General features: G+C 34.3%; 1 protein-coding gene across 3 annotated transcripts in view; it reads left to right on the forward strand.

Annotated features, from left to right (window-relative positions):
• LOC114336427 (arginine kinase) overlaps positions 1-20,274 on the forward strand; it is an 87,130-nt gene that overhangs the window by 50,354 nt on the left and 16,502 nt on the right. For all 3 annotated transcript variants that reach the window (XM_050663577.1, XM_050663576.1, XM_050663578.1), the window contains one exon: positions 3,288-3,466. In XM_050663577.1, coding sequence (XP_050519534.1) covers positions 3,298-3,466 — 169 coding nt within the window. In that variant the 5' untranslated portion in view covers positions 3,288-3,297. The remainder of the gene's footprint in view (positions 1-3,287; positions 3,467-20,274) is intronic.

Below are 20,274 nucleotides of genomic sequence, written 5' to 3' on the forward strand. Positions count from 1 at the left end.
CTCAAGATTTCTTCATTTATTATTCGTGCGGTCCAGGGTACTTTAAGGATTCGTCGATAAATACACATCTCAAATGCCTCTAGCTTATCTATTGTGTTTATTTTTAAAGTCCGTTCTTCCATGCCATATAGGAGCCCCGACCGATATAGCATTTCGTGAATCGTAGTCTTAGGTTCAGGTCAAAGTCAGAGCTCGTAAAGACGTTTCTGAATTTTATGAATGTACTTCTGGTCCTTTCTATCAGACATTTAATTTCCACATCTGACATCCAGTCTTCACATAGCCAGGTTCCCAGGTACTTAAATTTTCTTACACGCTCTACATCTTGATTGTTATACGCTAGTCTTGCATTTTGATGTTGACATAATTGACGACTGATTATAAGGAACTTCATCTTTTTTATGTTGATGCTAAGTTCCAGGTTCTTGCTATGTTCTCCAATTATATTAAGAGGGTTTTGGAGGTCTTCTATATTGGTCGCTATTAAGACCGAGTCATCCTCATATCGTATTTTATTGACCCAGGTACAATTTACTTTGATGCCACTTTCGCATTCCTCAAGAGTTTCCTGGAAGATATGTCCTTTCTGAATATACATTGAACAATAGTGGAGAGAGAATGCATCCCTGTCTTACACCTCTGAGAATTTTTTGAGCTTGCGTTGTTTCGTTATCCACCTTGACATCTGTTTGATTCCAGTAAAGAGCTTCTATGCAACGAATGTCTTTTTGCTCTATATCGAGTTGTTTTGGTATATGTACGAATTTATGATGTTGCACTCTATCGAACACTTTTTCATAATCTATCCTTTATATGGAAAGATGTAATGATGTGCTTTATAGATTGTGAAAATATATACATATACATGTGCGTCTGTGTGTGTGTATAAGAAGGCTACAAAAACTACCATGTCCTATACGAAGGAATATAACCAGAAATGACAAACACCAACAAAGTACTGGAAATAGCATAAATAACAGGAATGGAAGCAATAACTAGGAATAATTGAAACTAAATCACCAGAAGGGCAAAAAAATCATTTGCTCCTCTCTAAAAAAGTGACCTTACACAAAATAAAAAACATTTTTTAGCTTACTAGTATTTCGCAAATCGTGATCTGTACTTCTGTGGACTTGTGGATTTTGTGTTGCATTCCTAGCCTTGCTAATGTTAATGTCCAAACCATGGATCACATTTTTTGTTTTCACTGGAACATTCATTTTAGTATAGGGATCTGTATGTTTTTATTTACTTATTGATTCTATTGTGTTTATGGCATATACTGAGCATATACAGGGTGTAACAAAAATACAGGTCATAAATTTAATCACATATTCTGGGACCAAAAATAGTTCGATTGAACCTAACTTACCTTAGTACAAATGTGCACATAAAAAAAGTTACAGCCCTTTAAAGTTACAAAATGAAAATCTATTTTTTCCAATATATCTAAAACTATTAGAGATCTTTTATTGAAAATAAGCATGTGGCATTCTTGTGATAGTAGTATCTTAAGAAAAAATTATAGTGAAATTTGGACACCCCATAAAAATTTTATGGGGGTTTTGTTCTTTTAAACCCCCCCAAACTTTTGTGTACGTTCCAATTTAATTATTATTGTAGTACCGTTAGTTAAACACAATATTTTAAAAACTTTTTTGCCTCTTAATACTTTTTCAAAAAGTCAGGTTTTATCGTGATATTTTGAATATTTGTCAAATCCACCACATATTTGTGTATATGGCTAAGTACGATTATGGAGACTTAGTAATAATATGAAAATTTATTTAAGATTTACATTTTTAGGTATATTTTAAACGATATTAAAAAAGAAGTAATATCTCGATAAAAAGTGCCTTCTCAAAAAAATACAAAGAGGCAAAAAAGTTTTAAAAACACTGTGTTTAACTAATGGTACCGCAGTAAAAGTTTAATTGGAACATACACAAACATTTGGGGGTTTAAGGGAACAAAACCCCCATAAAATTTTTATGTAAACATATTAAAAAAGAAGCCGCAACTCGATAAAAACTGCCTTATCGAAAAAATACTAGGAGGCAAAAAAGTTTTAGAAATATTGAATTTAACGAATGGTACCACAATAATAATTTAATTGGAACGTACCCAAAAGTTTGGGGGGTTTAAGGGAACCAAACCCCCATAAAATTTTTACGGGGTGCACAAATTTCACTATAATTAGTTTTTAAGATATTCCTGCCATAAGAATGCCACGTGTCCATTTTCAATAAAAAATCTCTAATCGTTTTCGATATATTCGAAAAAATCGATTTTCATTTTGTAATTTCAAAGGGCTGTAACTTTTTTTTATGTGCATATTTGTACTAAGGTAAATTAGGTTCATCGAACTATTTTTGGTCTCAGAATATGTGATTTAATTTATGACCTGTATTTTCGTTACACCCTGTATATTTCATACTCTAGGACAACTTCGATTCTTTCTGATTTTTACTGTGATTCGTCAAGTATTTCAACCCTACATATGTAAATAGATCAGAGAATCAAAAGATGGCTATGGTATTTAAACACTTCCAGCTTTTTTTGGAAAGACGTATTTCTGATCAAAATGATCTGCAGAGTTTTTCACACTTCGAGTATATATTTCAATAATGTCTTTACCATTCTCTCTCAGTTTGTTTACCCTATAAATGTTGCAACATGACCTTTCTCAATTACTGGTATATTCAAACAATGTATACCTTTTTTAAATCATCTTATTGCCCTATGAATAGCTGCCTGAACAGCATCTCGACCTTAGTAATATAACGATCATTAACCATTCAATTAAATTGCATAAATTGAACACCAAAAATTCACGATGTATTTGTCTTCTTCGTAGTAACAGTCAGTAATGCCAAAAGAAATTTTTTCATCATCTTGTGAAAATTTAGTAGCTTCCATTTTCCTACATTAATGTTCGAGCATATAGTTGGCTCACTTACAATTTCAGCAAACAGACAATCAACATTCTTGACCTATTGCCAAGTGTGTTGAAGTTGGTAAAATCTTATTTTTCTCAAAATAATCTCCCAGGTCTTCAATTATAAATTTTGAAAACAACTTTTTCAAAATTGATAGTTTTGTCATTTTTTTCTGTCCTTAGAGTCTATTTTACAGTTTAGTAAAACTGTATAGCAAAATATACAGTTACGTAAAGTAAAAAAAATGTAAATATGTGCTATAAGTTTTTCGAAAACTGGAAAGAAATTTAAAATAAAATCAAATTAATGTTAATACATATAGTATTGATATATTATATTTTTTTACAGAAAAGCCACCATGGTTGACGCTGCAGTTTTGGACAAACTTGAAAGTGGATTCGCCAAGATTAAAGATTCCAACTCCAAATCCCTCTTAAAGAAACACCTTACCCAAGAAATCTTCGACAACCTCAAAACCAAGAAAACCCCCACTTTCGGTTGCACACTTCTAGATGTCATCCAATCTGGCAAGTATCTGTTTTTATACCGACTGTTTAGATTTAAATTAGATATACACTATACACCCTTTGAATGCAACACTACACGCTATAGTCCATGTGGTGAGACCGCTCCCGTCTGGAAAAATTTCTGATTCGGTTTCTTTATGTATTCAAAAATGTCCCCCTTAAACAAATCTGAAGGGTGCCGGGCGGAATTTTTGGGCAGAAATTGTTTAAACAATTTTTTTAAACAAATACAAAAGATTAAGTTTTTTTGCCCTGGAACATATATTTTTAGGTTTTTTGTGTCATTCTAATTAAGAAAGGTATCTTGTAATTTCTCTTAAAAATTGATAGTTTTCGACTTATAGGCGATTTAAAATCTGAAAAGTGCGAAAATACGCATTTTCGAGGCTTAAAAACTAATATTTAAATTAGTATTTTTAAGGTTGCCAGATACTTAAATTGAAGCTTAAACATTCTGAATGCGTTTTTTGGCATTTTTCGGATTTTAAATCGCTTATAGCTTTAAAACTATCAACTTTTGAGAAAAATGTCAAAAAACTTATTTTATTTAGAATATCCCAAAGAATCTAAAAAAATATCTTTCGGAGGAAAATTGGAGATTTTTGAAATAGAGCGCGCCGCACCGGCAAAAAAATCGGATGGACATGTATATTTAACAATTAAAAAACAACGCTTTAAATTAAGGTTAGACACAATCACTCTTCAGAATCTTGAAGCTGAATGTTTAAACTTCAACGTAAGTATCTGGTAACCTCAAAAATACTAATTTAAATATGAGTTTTTAAGACCCGTGTTGAGCTGCCCCCCCCCCCACTTGCAAAAATTAAAAACAAATAGCAGTGATTTATGAGCTATTTATGAGCTTTCATATTCCGCAAACTAAAAATTTTGAGCTCGTTCCACTGAGCAGGAATTTAATATTCTGTGTCAGCCCCCCCCCCCACCACTAAATTGGGTGAAAACTACTTTATTAAAAATAACCCCCCAAATCGAGAGAGGGACAAATTCTAAGCAAAATTTGTTATATAATGTTATTAAAATAAATCAATACTTTTTGAGTTATTAAAGATCAAATATTTTAATTTTTGTGAAAGAAAATGCATGCTTTAAAGCGATTTTTCATAAATAACTCAAAAACTGTAAGTTTTTACAAAAAAGTTGTCATCACTAAAATTGAAGCTAATAAAAAATATAATAAATTGCTTACTTGAAAAACCCTTTAATGTTAATTTATTTAAAGTAAGTTATTGCTTAAGTAAGTTATTTTTTATTAGCTTAAATTTTAGTGATGAAAACTTTTTTGTAAAAACATACAGTTTTTAAGTTATTTATGAAAAATCGCTTTAAAGCATGCATTTTCTTTCACAAAAATTAAAATATTTGATCCTTATTAACTCAAAAAGTATTGATTTATTTTAATAACATTATATAACAAAATTTGCTTAGAATTTGTCCCTCTCTTGATTTGTGCGGTTATTTTTAATAAAGTAATTTTCACCCCAGAGAAGGGATGACATAATATACCCCCGGCTAAGTTGTTATTCTTAATTTTGTTTCTTGAGGTATTCTCTATCAGTCTACCCGCTCACCAATTTTCGTGAAAATGAATGGAGATTTACCGAAATCGAAGGTCATAGTTGATTTTTACCTTTAGTGACTGCACTTTAGAAAGAAAATGGCAATTTAATAATTGAGATGCGTATATTTTGCGAGCTCATAAATTATTAAACGATATGTAGTCGCTAAATAATTAATTTAAATTATTTTAAGTGCAACTCTCTCTTAAGCCGGGAATATGGGATGGTTATCTTGCGAAGGGGTTGTAGCTCAATAATCGAAAGGCGCGTGATTTAAGAGTTTATTCTTAGAATATCAGCTATACGAATTAAACTACTATTAACTTTTTTGTAAAAACTTACAGTTTTTCAGTGATTTACGAAAAACCGCTTCAAAACACGCATTTTTTTCACGAATAATTAAAATCTTTCATCTTTAATAACTTAAAAAGTATTGACTTATTTTAATAAGTTTATATAATAAATTTTGCTTATAATTTGTTCTTTTATTGATTTGTGCAGTTACTTTTTATAAAATAATTTTCACCCACGAGCAGGGGCGCTATCCACCCTCAGGGTGAAGGCGCAAGGTGGTACCATGTCACCTTTGTTTCTTGAGGTATCCTCTAACCATTGACCAATTTTCGTGAAAATCGATGAAGGTTCACCGAAATTGAAGGTAATCGTTGATTTTTACCTTCAGTGACTGCACTATATAAAATAAATTGCAATTTACTGATCTAAATGCGCATAATTTGGGAGCTTATAATTAAATGATCTGTAGTCGCCAAATAATTAATTTAATGCATTTTAAGTACAACTTTCTCTTAAGCCAGGAAGATAGGGTGGTTTTCTTGCGAAGGGGTTGTGGCTCAATAATCTAAATGCATGTGATTTAATAGTTTATTCTTAGACTATATAAGCTATAGGAATTATATCCGCAATACAATATATTTTAAGTTTTCTCAGTATTTTTCTCTTATGTTAAATCAATTAAAGGGTTGTTTGGGGGTGAAGGGGATGAGCTCAAAAATCGAAACTATATAATTTCAAGAGCTCATAAATAGCTTGTAATTCTGCCGCAAAAATCGATTCAATATTCCTATTTTCAAGTGGGGGGGGCTGAGTCAGCCTAAATAAAATATTAAATTCCTGCTCAGTGGAACGAGCTCAAAATGTTTAGTTTGCGGAATATGAAAGCTCATAAATAGCTCCTAAATCAGGTCTATTTGTTTTTTAATTTTTACAGGTGGGGGGCCAGCTCAACAAGGGTGTTTTTAAGCCTCGAAAATGCGTATTTTCGCATTTTTCAGATTTTAAATCGCCTATAACTCGAAAATTATCAATTTTTCAGAAAAATTACAGGATACCTTTCTTGTTTAGAATGACCCAAAGAACCTAAAAATATATATTCCAGGGCAAAAAACTTAATCTTTTGTATTTGTTTAAACAAATTTCTGCCCAAAAATTCCGCCCGGCACCCTTCAGATTTGTTTAAAGGGGACATTTTTGAATAGGAATCCACAAAGAAACAGAATCAGAATTTTTTTTCAGAAGGGACGGTCTCACCACATGGACTACTAGATGTAAACATTAGCAAGTGTATTTATTCTAGTTGTATTATTTCACCAGCAAAATAGAGATGGCTATTTCGGTTAGTTTTTGAAATTTTTTGGACAATCGTTACTTGCATAATAGCTTAAATTATTCATTAATTATTTAATTAATAGGAATGTTTTTTCACTAACTATGTATTTAGTGATTACTATAACTTTTGAACATCTTTAACATTAAAATACAATTATAGTATACAGAAATATTGCCGATTTTAGCGCTTCTTTCAGTCTCTTATATCTGTTATGCGCGAAAGTAATGGCAAGAAATAAATAATATTTTAAAACTTCTTCTTCTATGGCACTACAGCTCAAATTGAGCCTTGACTTCCTTTATTTTTTGCCTCCACCCTTGCTTGTCTGTGGCTACCCTTCTCCATACACGGACTCCTAAAAGGGCTTGTGCGTCGCTTTTTACTGTGTCTTCCCAGCGCTTTCTTGGTTTTCCAACCGGTCTCTTTCCCTGCATTCTAACATTCAATGCTCTTTTTGGTAGCCTATCCTCTCCCATTCTTATCACATGTCCGGCCCATTGCAATCTTTGTATTCTAATGAAGTCTGACAAGAGTGTTTCCTTATAAAGTTTATAAAGCTCGCTGTTGTATTGGCTTCTGAAAATTCCGTTTTCCCTCACAGGTCCTAGTATTCTCCTTAGTACTTTCCTTTCGAATGTGTCGAGTTTGTTTTTGGATATTTCTTTCAGGACCTATGCTTCACTGCTATAGCATGCTATTGGTCGAATTAAGGTTTTATAGATTCTCATCTTTGTATTTCGGTGGACATTTTTAGACCGAAATATATGGAAGAGAGCAAAATAAGCTCTGTTTGCCTGCGTTATTCTGTTTCGTATTTCTCCATCTTCTGATCCGTCATCGGCATATATTTCTACTCCCAGGTATATAAACTTTCCAACAGCTTCAATGTCATCTGCATGTATAATGTTTTGTGGGACTATAGATATTTCTTCTCGTCTATATCATTATTTTTGTTTTTTCTGTGTTAATTTCCAGACCTAGCCTTTTTGTTTGCGTTTTTAACTCTGTGTATGTTTCCTGTGCTCCTATTGATGTTCTACTCATAATATTAATATCATCGGCATAAGCGGCCAGTTGAACCGTTCGGTTGATCAGTAGGTTTCCTCGTCCAGTTTGCATTTGCCTAACCGCATACTCCAGTGCCAGGTTAAACAAAGTTTGCGAAATTTTGAAAAAGTCTGTCCGGTGGTTTTGTATTCGTACACATGCCTGAGTTTCATCCATTGTAGCTTTAATGAGTCTAATTAGCTTGTGTGGTATTGCCAATTCACCCAATATAGCAATATATTGTAGAGTTTGTTCCTTTTGACTGAGTCGTAAGCCTGTTTAAAGTCTACAAACACGTTGTGGACATCAATGTCGTATTCCCATGATTTTCTCAAGATCTGCTTGACTGTAAATATTTGATCCAGAGTCGATCTTCCCCGTCGGAAGCCCGTCTGATACTCTCCAATAATATTTTCTGGTAGTGGTTGGAGCCGCTGGTTTATAATATATGTCAGGACTTTATATGCTGTACATAGTAGAGAAATTCCACGGTAGTTTTTGCACTGGAGTTTGTCTCCTGTTTTATAGATCGGGCATACTATACTTTTCTTCCAGTCGTCGGGTATTTTCTCTTCTTGCCATATTATGTCTTTGATGAGCGCGTGAATGTGACTTGCTAGGTGGTCGCCACCTACCTTATACAATTCTGCTGGTATTTCGTCAACTCCCGGGGCTTTATTGTTTTTGTGGGCTTAATAGCTTCGAGAACTTCCTCTATGGTTGGAGCTTCTACTCCATTCTCTACTTCATTCTCTTCTATGTAGTTCGAACCCATTTCATCTTCCATGTCTACTTGTGTCCCAAGTAGTGTCTGAAAATAATGCTTCCAGGTTTCTGTGACTTTCTGTTGGTCACTGATTTATTTGCCCACTTTCATCTTTACATAGACTTGTTTGAGGTTTATATCCACTTTTATCGTTTTTAGGTATTCGTATAATATTTTAAAACACCACAAGAAAATAGCTGACGAAAGAGCTTTAAGAGCTTTTGTCAGGTTCGAGAAGGAAGCAGAGAAGATGGAGCTCTTAATCAATTAAAGTAAAACCAAATATATTTATATGAGCCGCAATAACCAAAACAGAGATAGAATCGGAGGCAGAACATCACCATCGATGACTTTAACTTTGAGCGCATCAGAGAATTTATTAAGTATCTTGAAACAACATTAACTAAAGACAATAACGGATCACAAGAAATAAACAATAGGGTACAAGCCGGTAACAGATGTCTTTATGCCCTTCATAACCTTATAAAATAGAAACAACTAACAAGACGTACAAAGATACAACAATATAAAACAATCATACGACAAACGAAGGCAAACATATAAAAGAGACTTCTGTCTGGGACAGAATACTCCTAAGGAAGAGATTTGGACCTGTTCTTGAAGAAGCAGCAGGACAATATAGGATAAGAACTAACGAAGGGCTCGAAAGACTATACTCAGACTAGTGCTGAGCAAAACAAGAACAAGACCAAGACCAGGCTAGTCTTGGTCTTGGTCTTGTTCTTGCAAGCTTGGTCTTGGTCTTGGTCTTGCAGCTAAAAGGCAGTCTTGGTCTTGGTCTTGGTCTTGGTCTTGCACTAGCCGGTCTTGTTCTTGGTCTTGGTCTTGCTGCAAGAGTCTTGCTGGTCTTGCTTTTTTGGTAGTAATAATTTGAACCAAACAATTTCGAATAAAATGTACATTGAAATAAATAAAGATGTGAAGAATGAAACTATATTTTTTGCTTTAAAATTTTAACAGAATGTAGAATGTAGTTTCAAACGGATACCAATTTTAACATTATACATTCACCTAATGACCTAATTATTTCTCTCTATATAAAGAGATTAGAGTATATTTTTATAATGGTAATGTTTATCAGTAGGAAAAACCTGCATTTACAACCCTTGTTGCAATTGCCGGCCTTCGGTTGTGTCACGTTGTGTTTTGCATGCTGTCGATACCTGCCGCCTGCCTTCAGACCACGTCTTGAGTCTGGATTATTGTTTATTGCCCCTGTATTTTAATAAAATGTTAAAGAAAAAGAGCTTCTTAAAGGTGTCGCAAATGGTCGGGGACCTTCAATTCACGGATTTTACGAAAAGGGATAAACGGTTTATAGTTGTTAACAGATAATGATCTGCTCCTTTCACTCGAACACTGTAGTATTTATCCTACGAGGGTCAAATTTAAGAACATAAATTAAATTTTTTTAAGAGAACACAAAAATCAAATATTTTTTACTCTATTTAATCATTATTTAATTAAATTAACTTTTTTTATTAACTAACTAAAACATACTTTTTAGTAAATACGTAAATATTTACCATACCTATTTATATACCTAATACTATAACATAATAACTAAAACTAATGGGGAGTTATAAACGCTTAATTCTGTAATTTGTTATCTTGCAGTTCTTTAATTTTATTTAAACTACATTGCTCTCGTAACACGAGTTATTCGCACTTTTTATTTTCACATATTTTTGGCTTGAATACCCATTATGACATTTAAAAAGTTGAAAATATTCGGATGTGGGTAGTAAAAACTAGAATTTAAAACACACTGAAATGATGCGCATGCATTTTAAGTGCGGCACATACTATTTGTACTACTGGCCCTTTCTGGGGAAAACCTAGATTCTTCCAAATAGTTTTCAACTCAGTAAAATTCTTTACACGTTTGTCATCCGGGATTTTCACAAATAATTCAACTTCCAACTTTCGTTGATTGTAAAAAATTAATCCAAAAAATAATTTTAAAAATTTCCCAGTATCGGAATTTTTGTCATTATATTCAGAAACTGAACCTAAGCTTTGGATTTTGCGATACCAAGCTCGACACATTACAATCGACAACCAGTTATCTTTTATTCAGGCCACAATGCTTTCACAGCATTGTGGATCCCTTTTCAAAATCTATTATGATATTTTTTGTATTAATTTTAAATTTAACGACCTACATTTTTCCTCGATTATGCGAAAAGAATTGAAATAAGTGTCAATATTTTTATTAGACAAAAAAGCGAAAACTACTGGTACATAAAAACCGTTTTTAATTGCATTTTTTTTAAATGGATTACCCTATCTATCATTACATTTTTTTGTCTTACAAGTAATTTCAATTGTCCTTGAACTGTCGCCGTTTGAAAACTTGCCTTCTGGACACTTTGAAGGTTGAGAAAATGCAAACCGTTTGACTTAATCAAAACGACTTAAAAATATAACTAAAATATTATGTATTTTAAAAATTCGACTTTGTTTAAGGTTTCTTACAATGTCAGTATATATTATTGAACTAAAAAAATAAAGTTAAATAATAAAAACCAATTTTTCTCAAAAAAGTGCAAGAGTCTTGAAAGTTGGTCTTGGTCTTGCGTGGCCTTGCAAGGTTCGGTCTTGGTCTTGGTCTTGTTCTTGCAAGCTTGGTCTTGGTCTTGGTCTTGCTGCAAGACCAAGACCAAGACCGCAAGACCAAGACCAGTCTCGCTCATCACTAACTCAGACGCCAACATAATAAAAGAAATAGTCCAAAAGACTCCAATGGGCAGGACACCTCAGAAGACATTCTGACCAAAGAACAGTAAAGCTGGCATGGGAAGAAGTCCCAACTGAATGAAATCCACGTGGACGCCCTTGACTCCGGTGGCGAGATAATATACAGGGTGGGGCATTAGTGGGACAAAGTCCAATTACTCGTTTGTCGTAAGAGATACGAAAAAAAGTTATTTAGGTAAAAGTTGGGACACACATATTACCATAATTTAAAAATATTTTCAAATATACAAGGAAGTGCGTATTGACAGGGTGACACAAACTTATGTTTTTTTAAACGGAACACCCTGTATATTTTTACATTTTTGGATTGTCCTCAATGTTTCCTTTCTTAGAATATATAGTTTTGTAATATTATACGAGGTAGTTTAAAAGTTAATTACGTTTCTTTTAATTTCGTAACAACATCTACACCCTGTAGAATTGTAATGATTTGACATCAAATTTTCTGTTTATATTCAAACGATTTTTAATATAGTCTACTACTGTTAATCATTAACAGTATAGCGAAATGTTTAATTTTAGTATAAAAGGTGGGTCAAAACTCGGAATGAGTATTTTCAGAGTTTTCTTAAATGGAACGCCCTGTATTTTAGTATTGTAATGAAATGATACTTTTGGTACTTTTTTATTTATTAAGCATTCCCTATAGCTAAGTGCTTTAATTTGTAAGTTATTCGTGATTTATTCGAAATTTATCATCAGCAATTCCCTGATAGACGACAATCAAAAAGAGAAACTTTTGAAAGTATACTAAAACGGTTTCAACAGACTAGATACTTACAGAACGGTTGTACTAATAAGCAGATCCTCAGTGACACTAAGGATTACATTTAATTCCTGTTTTCTTCACTTACAATAGTTTTTGTTCGATCAGATTTATCATAATCTAAGTGTCCAGTCCGTTGAAACCGTTGTAGTATATTTTTTAACGTTTCTTTTCTTAGTTGTCGTCTATCAGGGAATTTCTGATGAAAAATTCTTAATAGCACATTTTTGTTATACTCCATTAGCACAAAAATCTTATCAGTTCCTCATTATAAAAACTCATATTAGTAATGGTAACAAAATAACTGGAACTATAAAAATAGTATAATGTCAAATTTTTAAGAAAATTTAGTGTCATAGTTCTGCTGAACAACTCCAACTACTACTAAACAAAACAAACAATTTCTGTGAAGAATATGGACTAAAAATGAATATAAAAAAGACCAAATACATGATAATAACTAAGAAAACAAACATACAAACAAGCATACATTTGGGAATGTACCGATAGAAAGGGTTGATAAATACAAATACCTAGGAACCTGGATTTCAGAGAAAAATGATCAAACAACAGAAATAAGGACCAGGATAGAAATAGCAAGAAATGTGTTTGTAAAAATGAAAACAGTTCTCTGCAACAAAGACCTTAGCTTAGAACTGAGAGCAAGAGCTTTGAGATGCTACGTGTTCTCGATACTACAATATGGACTTGAAAGCTGGACATTAAAGCAAGAACACATAAATAAGCTACAGTCATTTGAAATGTGGTGTTACAGAAGAATGCTTAGAATAGCATGGACACAGAGGAAAACGAACACGGAAGTACTGCGAGAAATGGGTAAAGAATGCGAAATAATAAACACAATAAAAATAAGAAAGTTACAATATCTGGGACACGTAATGAGGGGACCGCGATATGAAATGCTAAGACTGATAATACAGGGAAAGATAAGAGGCGGAAGGAGTATAGGAAGAAGGAGAGTGTCATGGTTAAAGAATTTAAGGGACTGGTTTAGATGCAGTTTGTAGCACTTAGAAATAAGGGGGAAGATAAAAGCTTGGAAAATTTAGATACTGCTTAAATACAAAAGGGTCGAGAAAACTAGGGGATATTTCTAAAAACTACTTTGCTACGGCGGCTCGTGTTTTGGTTGGAGAGCTAAGGTTGTGAGTTCGTTAAGAAGAAGTTAGGGATTAGGGAATATTTACTACTATCAAAAATTTAAACAAGGGTACTTACAGATATCCTGGGGTGTTAAATATTAATCCTGGCTATATTTTGTTAGGGCGCCTTACCAGGAGTTTTACTTTCTATGATCATCCAACATCTTAAAATTTGACTCTAAAAAGCTTTTAAAGTTTGTGGTTAAAATTTTGCCAATAGGTTAGCGGTAAATAAACAGGACAAAATACACAGTTATGGCATTTATTGAAAAATTATTCCTTGACATAACAAAACTTTCAGATTACATAAAAGATTACCTGTAAAAAAAATACATCTACTTTTCTGAACATAGGTTATGGTGCACCAAAAGATAAACAATAATATTATTGCATTGAGGATTTGATATCTGACTTAATTATGACTTGTATAACTGACTGACTGACCTAATTATGACATATATTATAGCATTTGCATTAAAACAAAAATTTATATTCATTCAGGGAACAATGTTTACATTAAAGAATTACTGACTACTCCTCGTAGTACTTAATTATTGAAAATAACAACAACTATGTCACCTGTCAAATATCATTCCGTAAATCTTTTATTTTTAACTATTTCAAAAGGTTTCAAAAAGGATTTTAACATTAACTTACAATTATGTCTTTACAATAATATTTTAATGATGGAAGCAAAATTATTCTTTGTTCTGTTCAACAATTTACTTTTTCATCTTTGTATTTTAAGTTCCAAAAAGATTTATTTTTTTTTATGTTGAAAGAAATTAACGTTATTAGTTTGAGAATTTTATAATTATTAAAAGTCACTATACCTTAAAATTCAAAACTTCACCATTGTGAAACTTGACATGACACTTGACAGCACGTACGTAGTTCATACGTCACTCGAAGGGGAAAATGTCAATGGAAAATTACTGATTGCACCATATACCATTATACCATGAAAATACCATAAAACAAAAGAAATTTGCTTATTTACCTCGGGAAATAGGTTTTCTAATCCAGGAGACGGGAGGCTTGGGTTTAATTCATCACTACGATATTAGTACTATGCCGGCTTTCATAAATACATACGCAGTATTTTTACAAAGCGTATATTACACTTTTACCATCAAAAAAGGAACTGCTACACCATCAAACTGATGGTACACCTACTTAACAAAAACACAGAAGAACTTTGATAGATCCCATTTACTTGGAAATTCTTTTTGCGTCGCCAAAAAGCCGGTTACTCACTATCGATGTTTACTGATTCACTACCATTGTAAGAATGCCTGCTTTCTTCTCCGTCTCCTGCCAAAATTCCTTGATCCTGTCACTACGCAATTTCCGGCTTCCGTTCTTCAGAGCCAATTACGAGCTTCGATCTTTGTACCAAATTCAAACAAACCAATCAAATTGATTTTCAACATTTATTCTAGAAAGTTCATCAACGCATTAGAACTGTACTTTTGTCAAAACTTCTTACAAATTCTGTTTTTGCGTCTCAAATAAACAGGAATCTTGTAACACATTGAAATGTTGCGGAATACTTCGTAGATGTATACAGGTGCGGTTTTAGAAAATTCCTTGCAATCTGAATTTAAGTAAAAAACTGAATAAAAAAATTTGGACTTCTTAGAGAGGGATTGTAAAATCTATACAAATCTAAAGATCATATTTTCACTGGTTTTTTAAACGCTACACAGCCTCCTCCGAAAAGAGAAAGCTCGGATAGCTATCCAGTTTTCGATAAACCAAACAAAAATCAACCATGACTCCTTGAGTGAGGCTAAACAATCACATCAAAAATTTTTTTAGATGATGGCTAGTGGGGATTAAATTAAACAAACAAACGTTAGGGATTGGGCTAGCGTACCATCGATCGCCAGACTCTTTAAAGTCGAGTAGACTTAAATGTGTAATGACTCTAAAATGAACTGTAGGTGACAAGAGTTTCTGTGCCTTGGGAAAGAAACTAAACTTGTGCCCTGTGTGGACCTCGCTGACATCCACAGCAGTAACACAAGTGACATACCAGGGCAGACACAGCCTTGTCACCTCGTTGCCTAACCGCGAGCGGTTCTCAAAAACTAAACAAATCATTTGAGCTCTAGGCTCAGCAGATAGGCATCTGCCTAAACTCCACTAAACGCCTAGCGAGTTTCAGGGAATTTTGTTGGCAACGGTTCAGCAAAAATGAGGATTTAGAATCTCCATTCTAAATACCTCAATGAGACAACGTAATCTTAACATTTGTCTCAAGTCGAGATCGGTAACTTTATGTTAAACGTCTCACAGGGAATATACTCACTTCAACAACTAGACTAAAATAAAAGAAGACTAACAAAGGGGGATACAACAACAACAAGGGCCAAATCACAACAAATTCATACAAGGGGGTATACGACAACAACAGGGACCAAAAGACGACATACCAAAATCAAAGAGAATATCAACTTCTTATCAAGACTAAGGGAACTGAAGAACAATACAGGGGGAACATGGAATAGGGGATCAGGACTAAGGGGATGACATATTATCTCCATCAGATACAAAAGGTTTTAAGTCTTTAACATGCCATTTACCAAGATCAGAACCATTTAAATCAGAGAGACGATACACCACTGGTGACAACTTTTCACGGACTGTAGCTTCAATGTACCTCGGTGCTAGTTTAGACATAAACTTGTTAGCAGCATTAGACAGGACTTTATTCCTTTTCCATACTCTATCTCCTACTTGGAATTGGACTTCTCTTCTTCGTAAGTTGTAACTTCTAGCGTTACGTTCATATCCTTTTCGAAGATTAGCCCTGACCTTTTCGAAGACTTGACTTAATCCTTTTACTTCTGAAGCATACATATCACGGTTACCAGGAATAATTTCTAGATCTTGCTTCCGTTGATCGTTTTGATCAACACCATAGTAGTTTCCACTCAGGGGAACATGACGGCCATAATTAAGGAAAGCTGGGGTGTATCCAGTTACTTCGTGCTTTGCGGTATTAATAGCTTGTCTGATCTTTGCTAAATTCTTGTCCCAGTCTACGTGGTCTTTTATATACATACGGATTGCTGTTCCAATGGTTTTATTATTTCTCTCCACAAAATTACATTGTGGTGCATACACGGGGCTAAACCATACTTTCTGAACATTATACCTACTACAGAGATTAATTAGAAGAGGGTTGTTCAGATTTGAGGCATTATCACAAATCACATACTGGGGAACACCAAACATCAGGAAGACATTATCTTCCAAAAATTCAGTAATACTCTTAGCCGTAGCCTTCCTCAAAGGATGGACTAAGGTATATTTACTAAACCAATCAGCAACCACTAATAACCATGTATAACCTTTTTTAGAACGAACAAAGGGACCTATCAGATCAATGGCAACTATTTGCCAGGGGAATTGGGCTTCTCTCTGCTTACCCATTTTACCTAAAGGAGCATGATTTGGTGTTTTCTGAGCACCACAAACTTTACATGATCTGACAAACTTAAGCACATCACAACGCATTTTGGGCCAATAGTACCTTTCTTGAATACGGGACAAAGTTTTATAGAATCCAAAGTGAGCACACGTAGGTGGCTCATGACAAGATTGCATTACTTCTAATCTTTGGGGTTTGGGAACTAAAATTTTCCATTCAATATCATTAGTCTTGAAAGAATTGGGGGATGGGGCATACTTGTAAATGAAATCATTTTCCACTTTCCATTGTGGAAAATCACCAGGGGAACGGAGTATCTTTGATCTTAAATCATCGAACCAAGGGTCTATTCTGTCAAGATCTATTTCTAGATAATCAACTTTTTGGGCATCTTTGGGTGTATCATTGGTATGAGCTCGAGATAAAGCATCAGGGACTAAATGGGATGTTCCTTTTCTATGAATCAAATCGAAAGTATGTTGTCTTAGGCGCATAGCCCACCTGGCTAATTTGCCTGTAGGATTGGACAGTTTATTCAACCAGAGAAGTGAATGGTGGTCAGTAATGACCGAAAACTTAACTCCTTCAATATAACCTCGAAATTTCTCGATAGCGAAGATCACTGCGAGACATTCTCGCTCTGTAACTGAATAATTTCTTTCAGCTCGGGAAAGGGACCTACTTGCATAAGCTATAACTTTTTCTTCACCATCAATAGTTTGAGTCAAGACACCACCAAGACCAGTGTCAGATGCATCACATTGCACAACAAAGGGAAGTTCGAAATTGGGTTGGGCTAAGATAGGGGCAGAAATTAGGAGTTCTTTAATTTTCAAAAAAGCTTTTTCAGCTTCACTAGTCCAAACTACTGGTTGTTTTTTCTTTCTATGACCTTTAAGGAGGTCATTAATAGGGGAGGCTAAACTGGAAAAATCTCTAATGAAACGACGATACCAGGAACACATACCTATAAATCTTTTAATTTCAGTAGAATTAGATGGCCTGGGATAATTAACCATAGCTAAGATTTTTTCAGGATCTGCTTTAAGGGAATTGTTACCAACTACATAACCAAGATACTTCAATTCAGATTTAAAAAAATCACACTTATCGATGTTAATGGTCAAGTTTGCTTCTTTCAGTTTATCTCTTATAATTTTCAACAATCGGATATGTTCTTCAAAAGATGGGGTACACACTATGATGTCATCTAAATAACAGAATATATAGGGTTCAAATTCAGGGCCAAAGATAGCATCAACTAATCTTTGTTGAATCTGTGCACTATTACACAAACCAAAAGGAACAGAAGTGAATTGAAAGGAACCTCTACCAGAAACATTAAAGGCTGTCTTTTTCCTAGAGTCAGGATGCAGCGGGATTTGCCAAAAAGCTTTTCTTAAGTCAATGGAACTAATGCATTTAGCTCCTCTAAGTAACGAAAGAATTCTGTCTATTTGGGGCAAAGGATATGTATCATGAACAGTGACTTCATTTAATGAACGACCATCAAAACAGAACCTATATTCACCTGACTTTTTCTTGACTAATAATATGGGACTTGACCATGGGGATTGGGCTGGTTCGATTACTCCTAATCGTAACATATCGTCTAACTCTTCATGTAGTATTTTATTCATGTATGGGGATAAAGGATATTGTCTTTTCTTAAATGGCTTTGCATCACCAGTGTCAATAACCATTTCAATTTTATTGGTTCTTCCAATGTAGTTGGAACTAGAAATTTCCTCAAAAGAAGCGACTGTGGAATCTACTAAATTTTTTTCAGTGGGGGAAAATGAGTCTACAGAATACAAAGTTTCTGTTTTCTCTTCCTTTTGGGAAGAATGCCATGTTCCATCTCTAAAATTCAAGAACACTGAAAATTTATGCATAAAGTTACTTCCCAAAATAAAACTATGGGGAACGGAGGGTACGACAAGAAATTTCACTACTTGGGAAACACCATCAGCCTCAATTGGAAGATCAATAGTACCAACAACTGATTTTTGAGAACCATCTGCTAAGCAGACGTGTTTACAGGGAGTAGAATTATATTTAATTCCTTGGGAATCCAAAAATTTAACTCCAGCGGCACCTACTACGGATGTGGTGCAACCACTGTCTAAGAGGGCGACAAAGTTTTTAGAAAAGATAGAAATACTAACATGAGGACGACTGTCACAACCTTTCTTTTCAAAAAGAGGGTTAAGTATGTTTTGGGGGAATTTGTCGGGCTTAACTCTATATGGAGTGCAACTGCCGACTGGCTGCACACTACCTAGTTTTTTTGACACATACAGGAGGACGTTCTCACTCCTTTATTACCACAACGAGAACAAGACATTTCTCTGTTTGTACAATTGCGAGAAATGTGGTTGGGCTTACCACAAGTAAAACAAAAAATAATTTTTCTAGGGTTGTCATGTGTTTGGTAGGGTTGTGGAGGGGGTTGCATTGAATGAGGTTGATAAGAAGAAGACTGATTTCCATACGGTCGATAGGGAGGGGATTGCATCAATGGAGGTGGATAAGAAGACTGATTTCTGTGGGGTGGATAAGAAGAAGAAGACTGATGTCTTTCATCAGTATCTACTGGAGGATTGGGTCTCTCATTTCTCTGCGTAGACTTGGATTTCTTAAAGGGACGATCTTGCTTTTCTCGTTTGTCTCCTTTGGGGTTATCAGGCTTGTCTTGTTTATCAAGTACCTGAAGCTTCTCTTGGGGTTTTTCTGAATCCTCTAATGAAATACCAGCAAGACCTTTTGTAGTTTGAAGCAGGGGCAAAACATTTTGCTCCAAACGTTTAACAGTTATGACTAACATTTCGACAGTGGGAAAATCTTGAAGGGCTACGAGTGGAATATAATCCACCAAAATATTTTTTCTTAAAATCTTTACTCGTTGGGCTTCAGATGGGTACTCTTCTAAACGTTTAAAGAGATTCTCCATGATTGCGGAATAAATAGTGATTGACTCAGACTTTTTTTGTTTTCGACCTTTAATTTCATCAAGGAGATTATCATTATAATCTGGGGGTAGGAAAGCAGTTTTGAGAAGGGTTACCAACTCATTCCAACTGTTAACTGTATTTCCAACACTCCTATACCAAATAGCAGCGTTTCCGTCGAATAACTCAAAAGCTGATCTAAACAGGACATCATCAGAAATATTTCTGGATCTAGCAGAATCTCTTACTTTTTCTAAAAATGTGGGAAGGGCTTTACTCTCACCATTAAATTTGATATTTAAATCAGAAACTCTAACAGGAGTTGAAATTTGTATAATAGGGGCTGAAACTGAACTAATAGGGGCAACGGGGACTGAAGTTGTACCACTAGTCGATGGGACGGACACATTGTCAGATGTCTCTTCCTTTTCTAAGACATCTCCAGTCAACATCAATAAATCCATCTTATAGTTGTCAATAACTTCTTTTATAGCTTCTTCTACATTATCAGGGAAATTTTCCAATCTGAAATCCAGATGACTGGACCTTGTTTTGAAACGAGCAAAGTCAGCCTTTGATGACTGTGCACTCATTGCCCGCGCAATACTTTGCAAATCTGCTAATATTGACTGGATTGTAGGTAACTCTTGATCAGGATCGACTACATTTTTAGTCAAATTAATGGAAGATG

This window comes from Diabrotica virgifera, chromosome 10 (genome assembly GCF_917563875.1).
Source record: "Diabrotica virgifera virgifera chromosome 10, PGI_DIABVI_V3a".
Lineage (NCBI taxonomy): Eukaryota > Metazoa > Arthropoda > Insecta > Coleoptera > Chrysomelidae > Diabrotica > Diabrotica virgifera.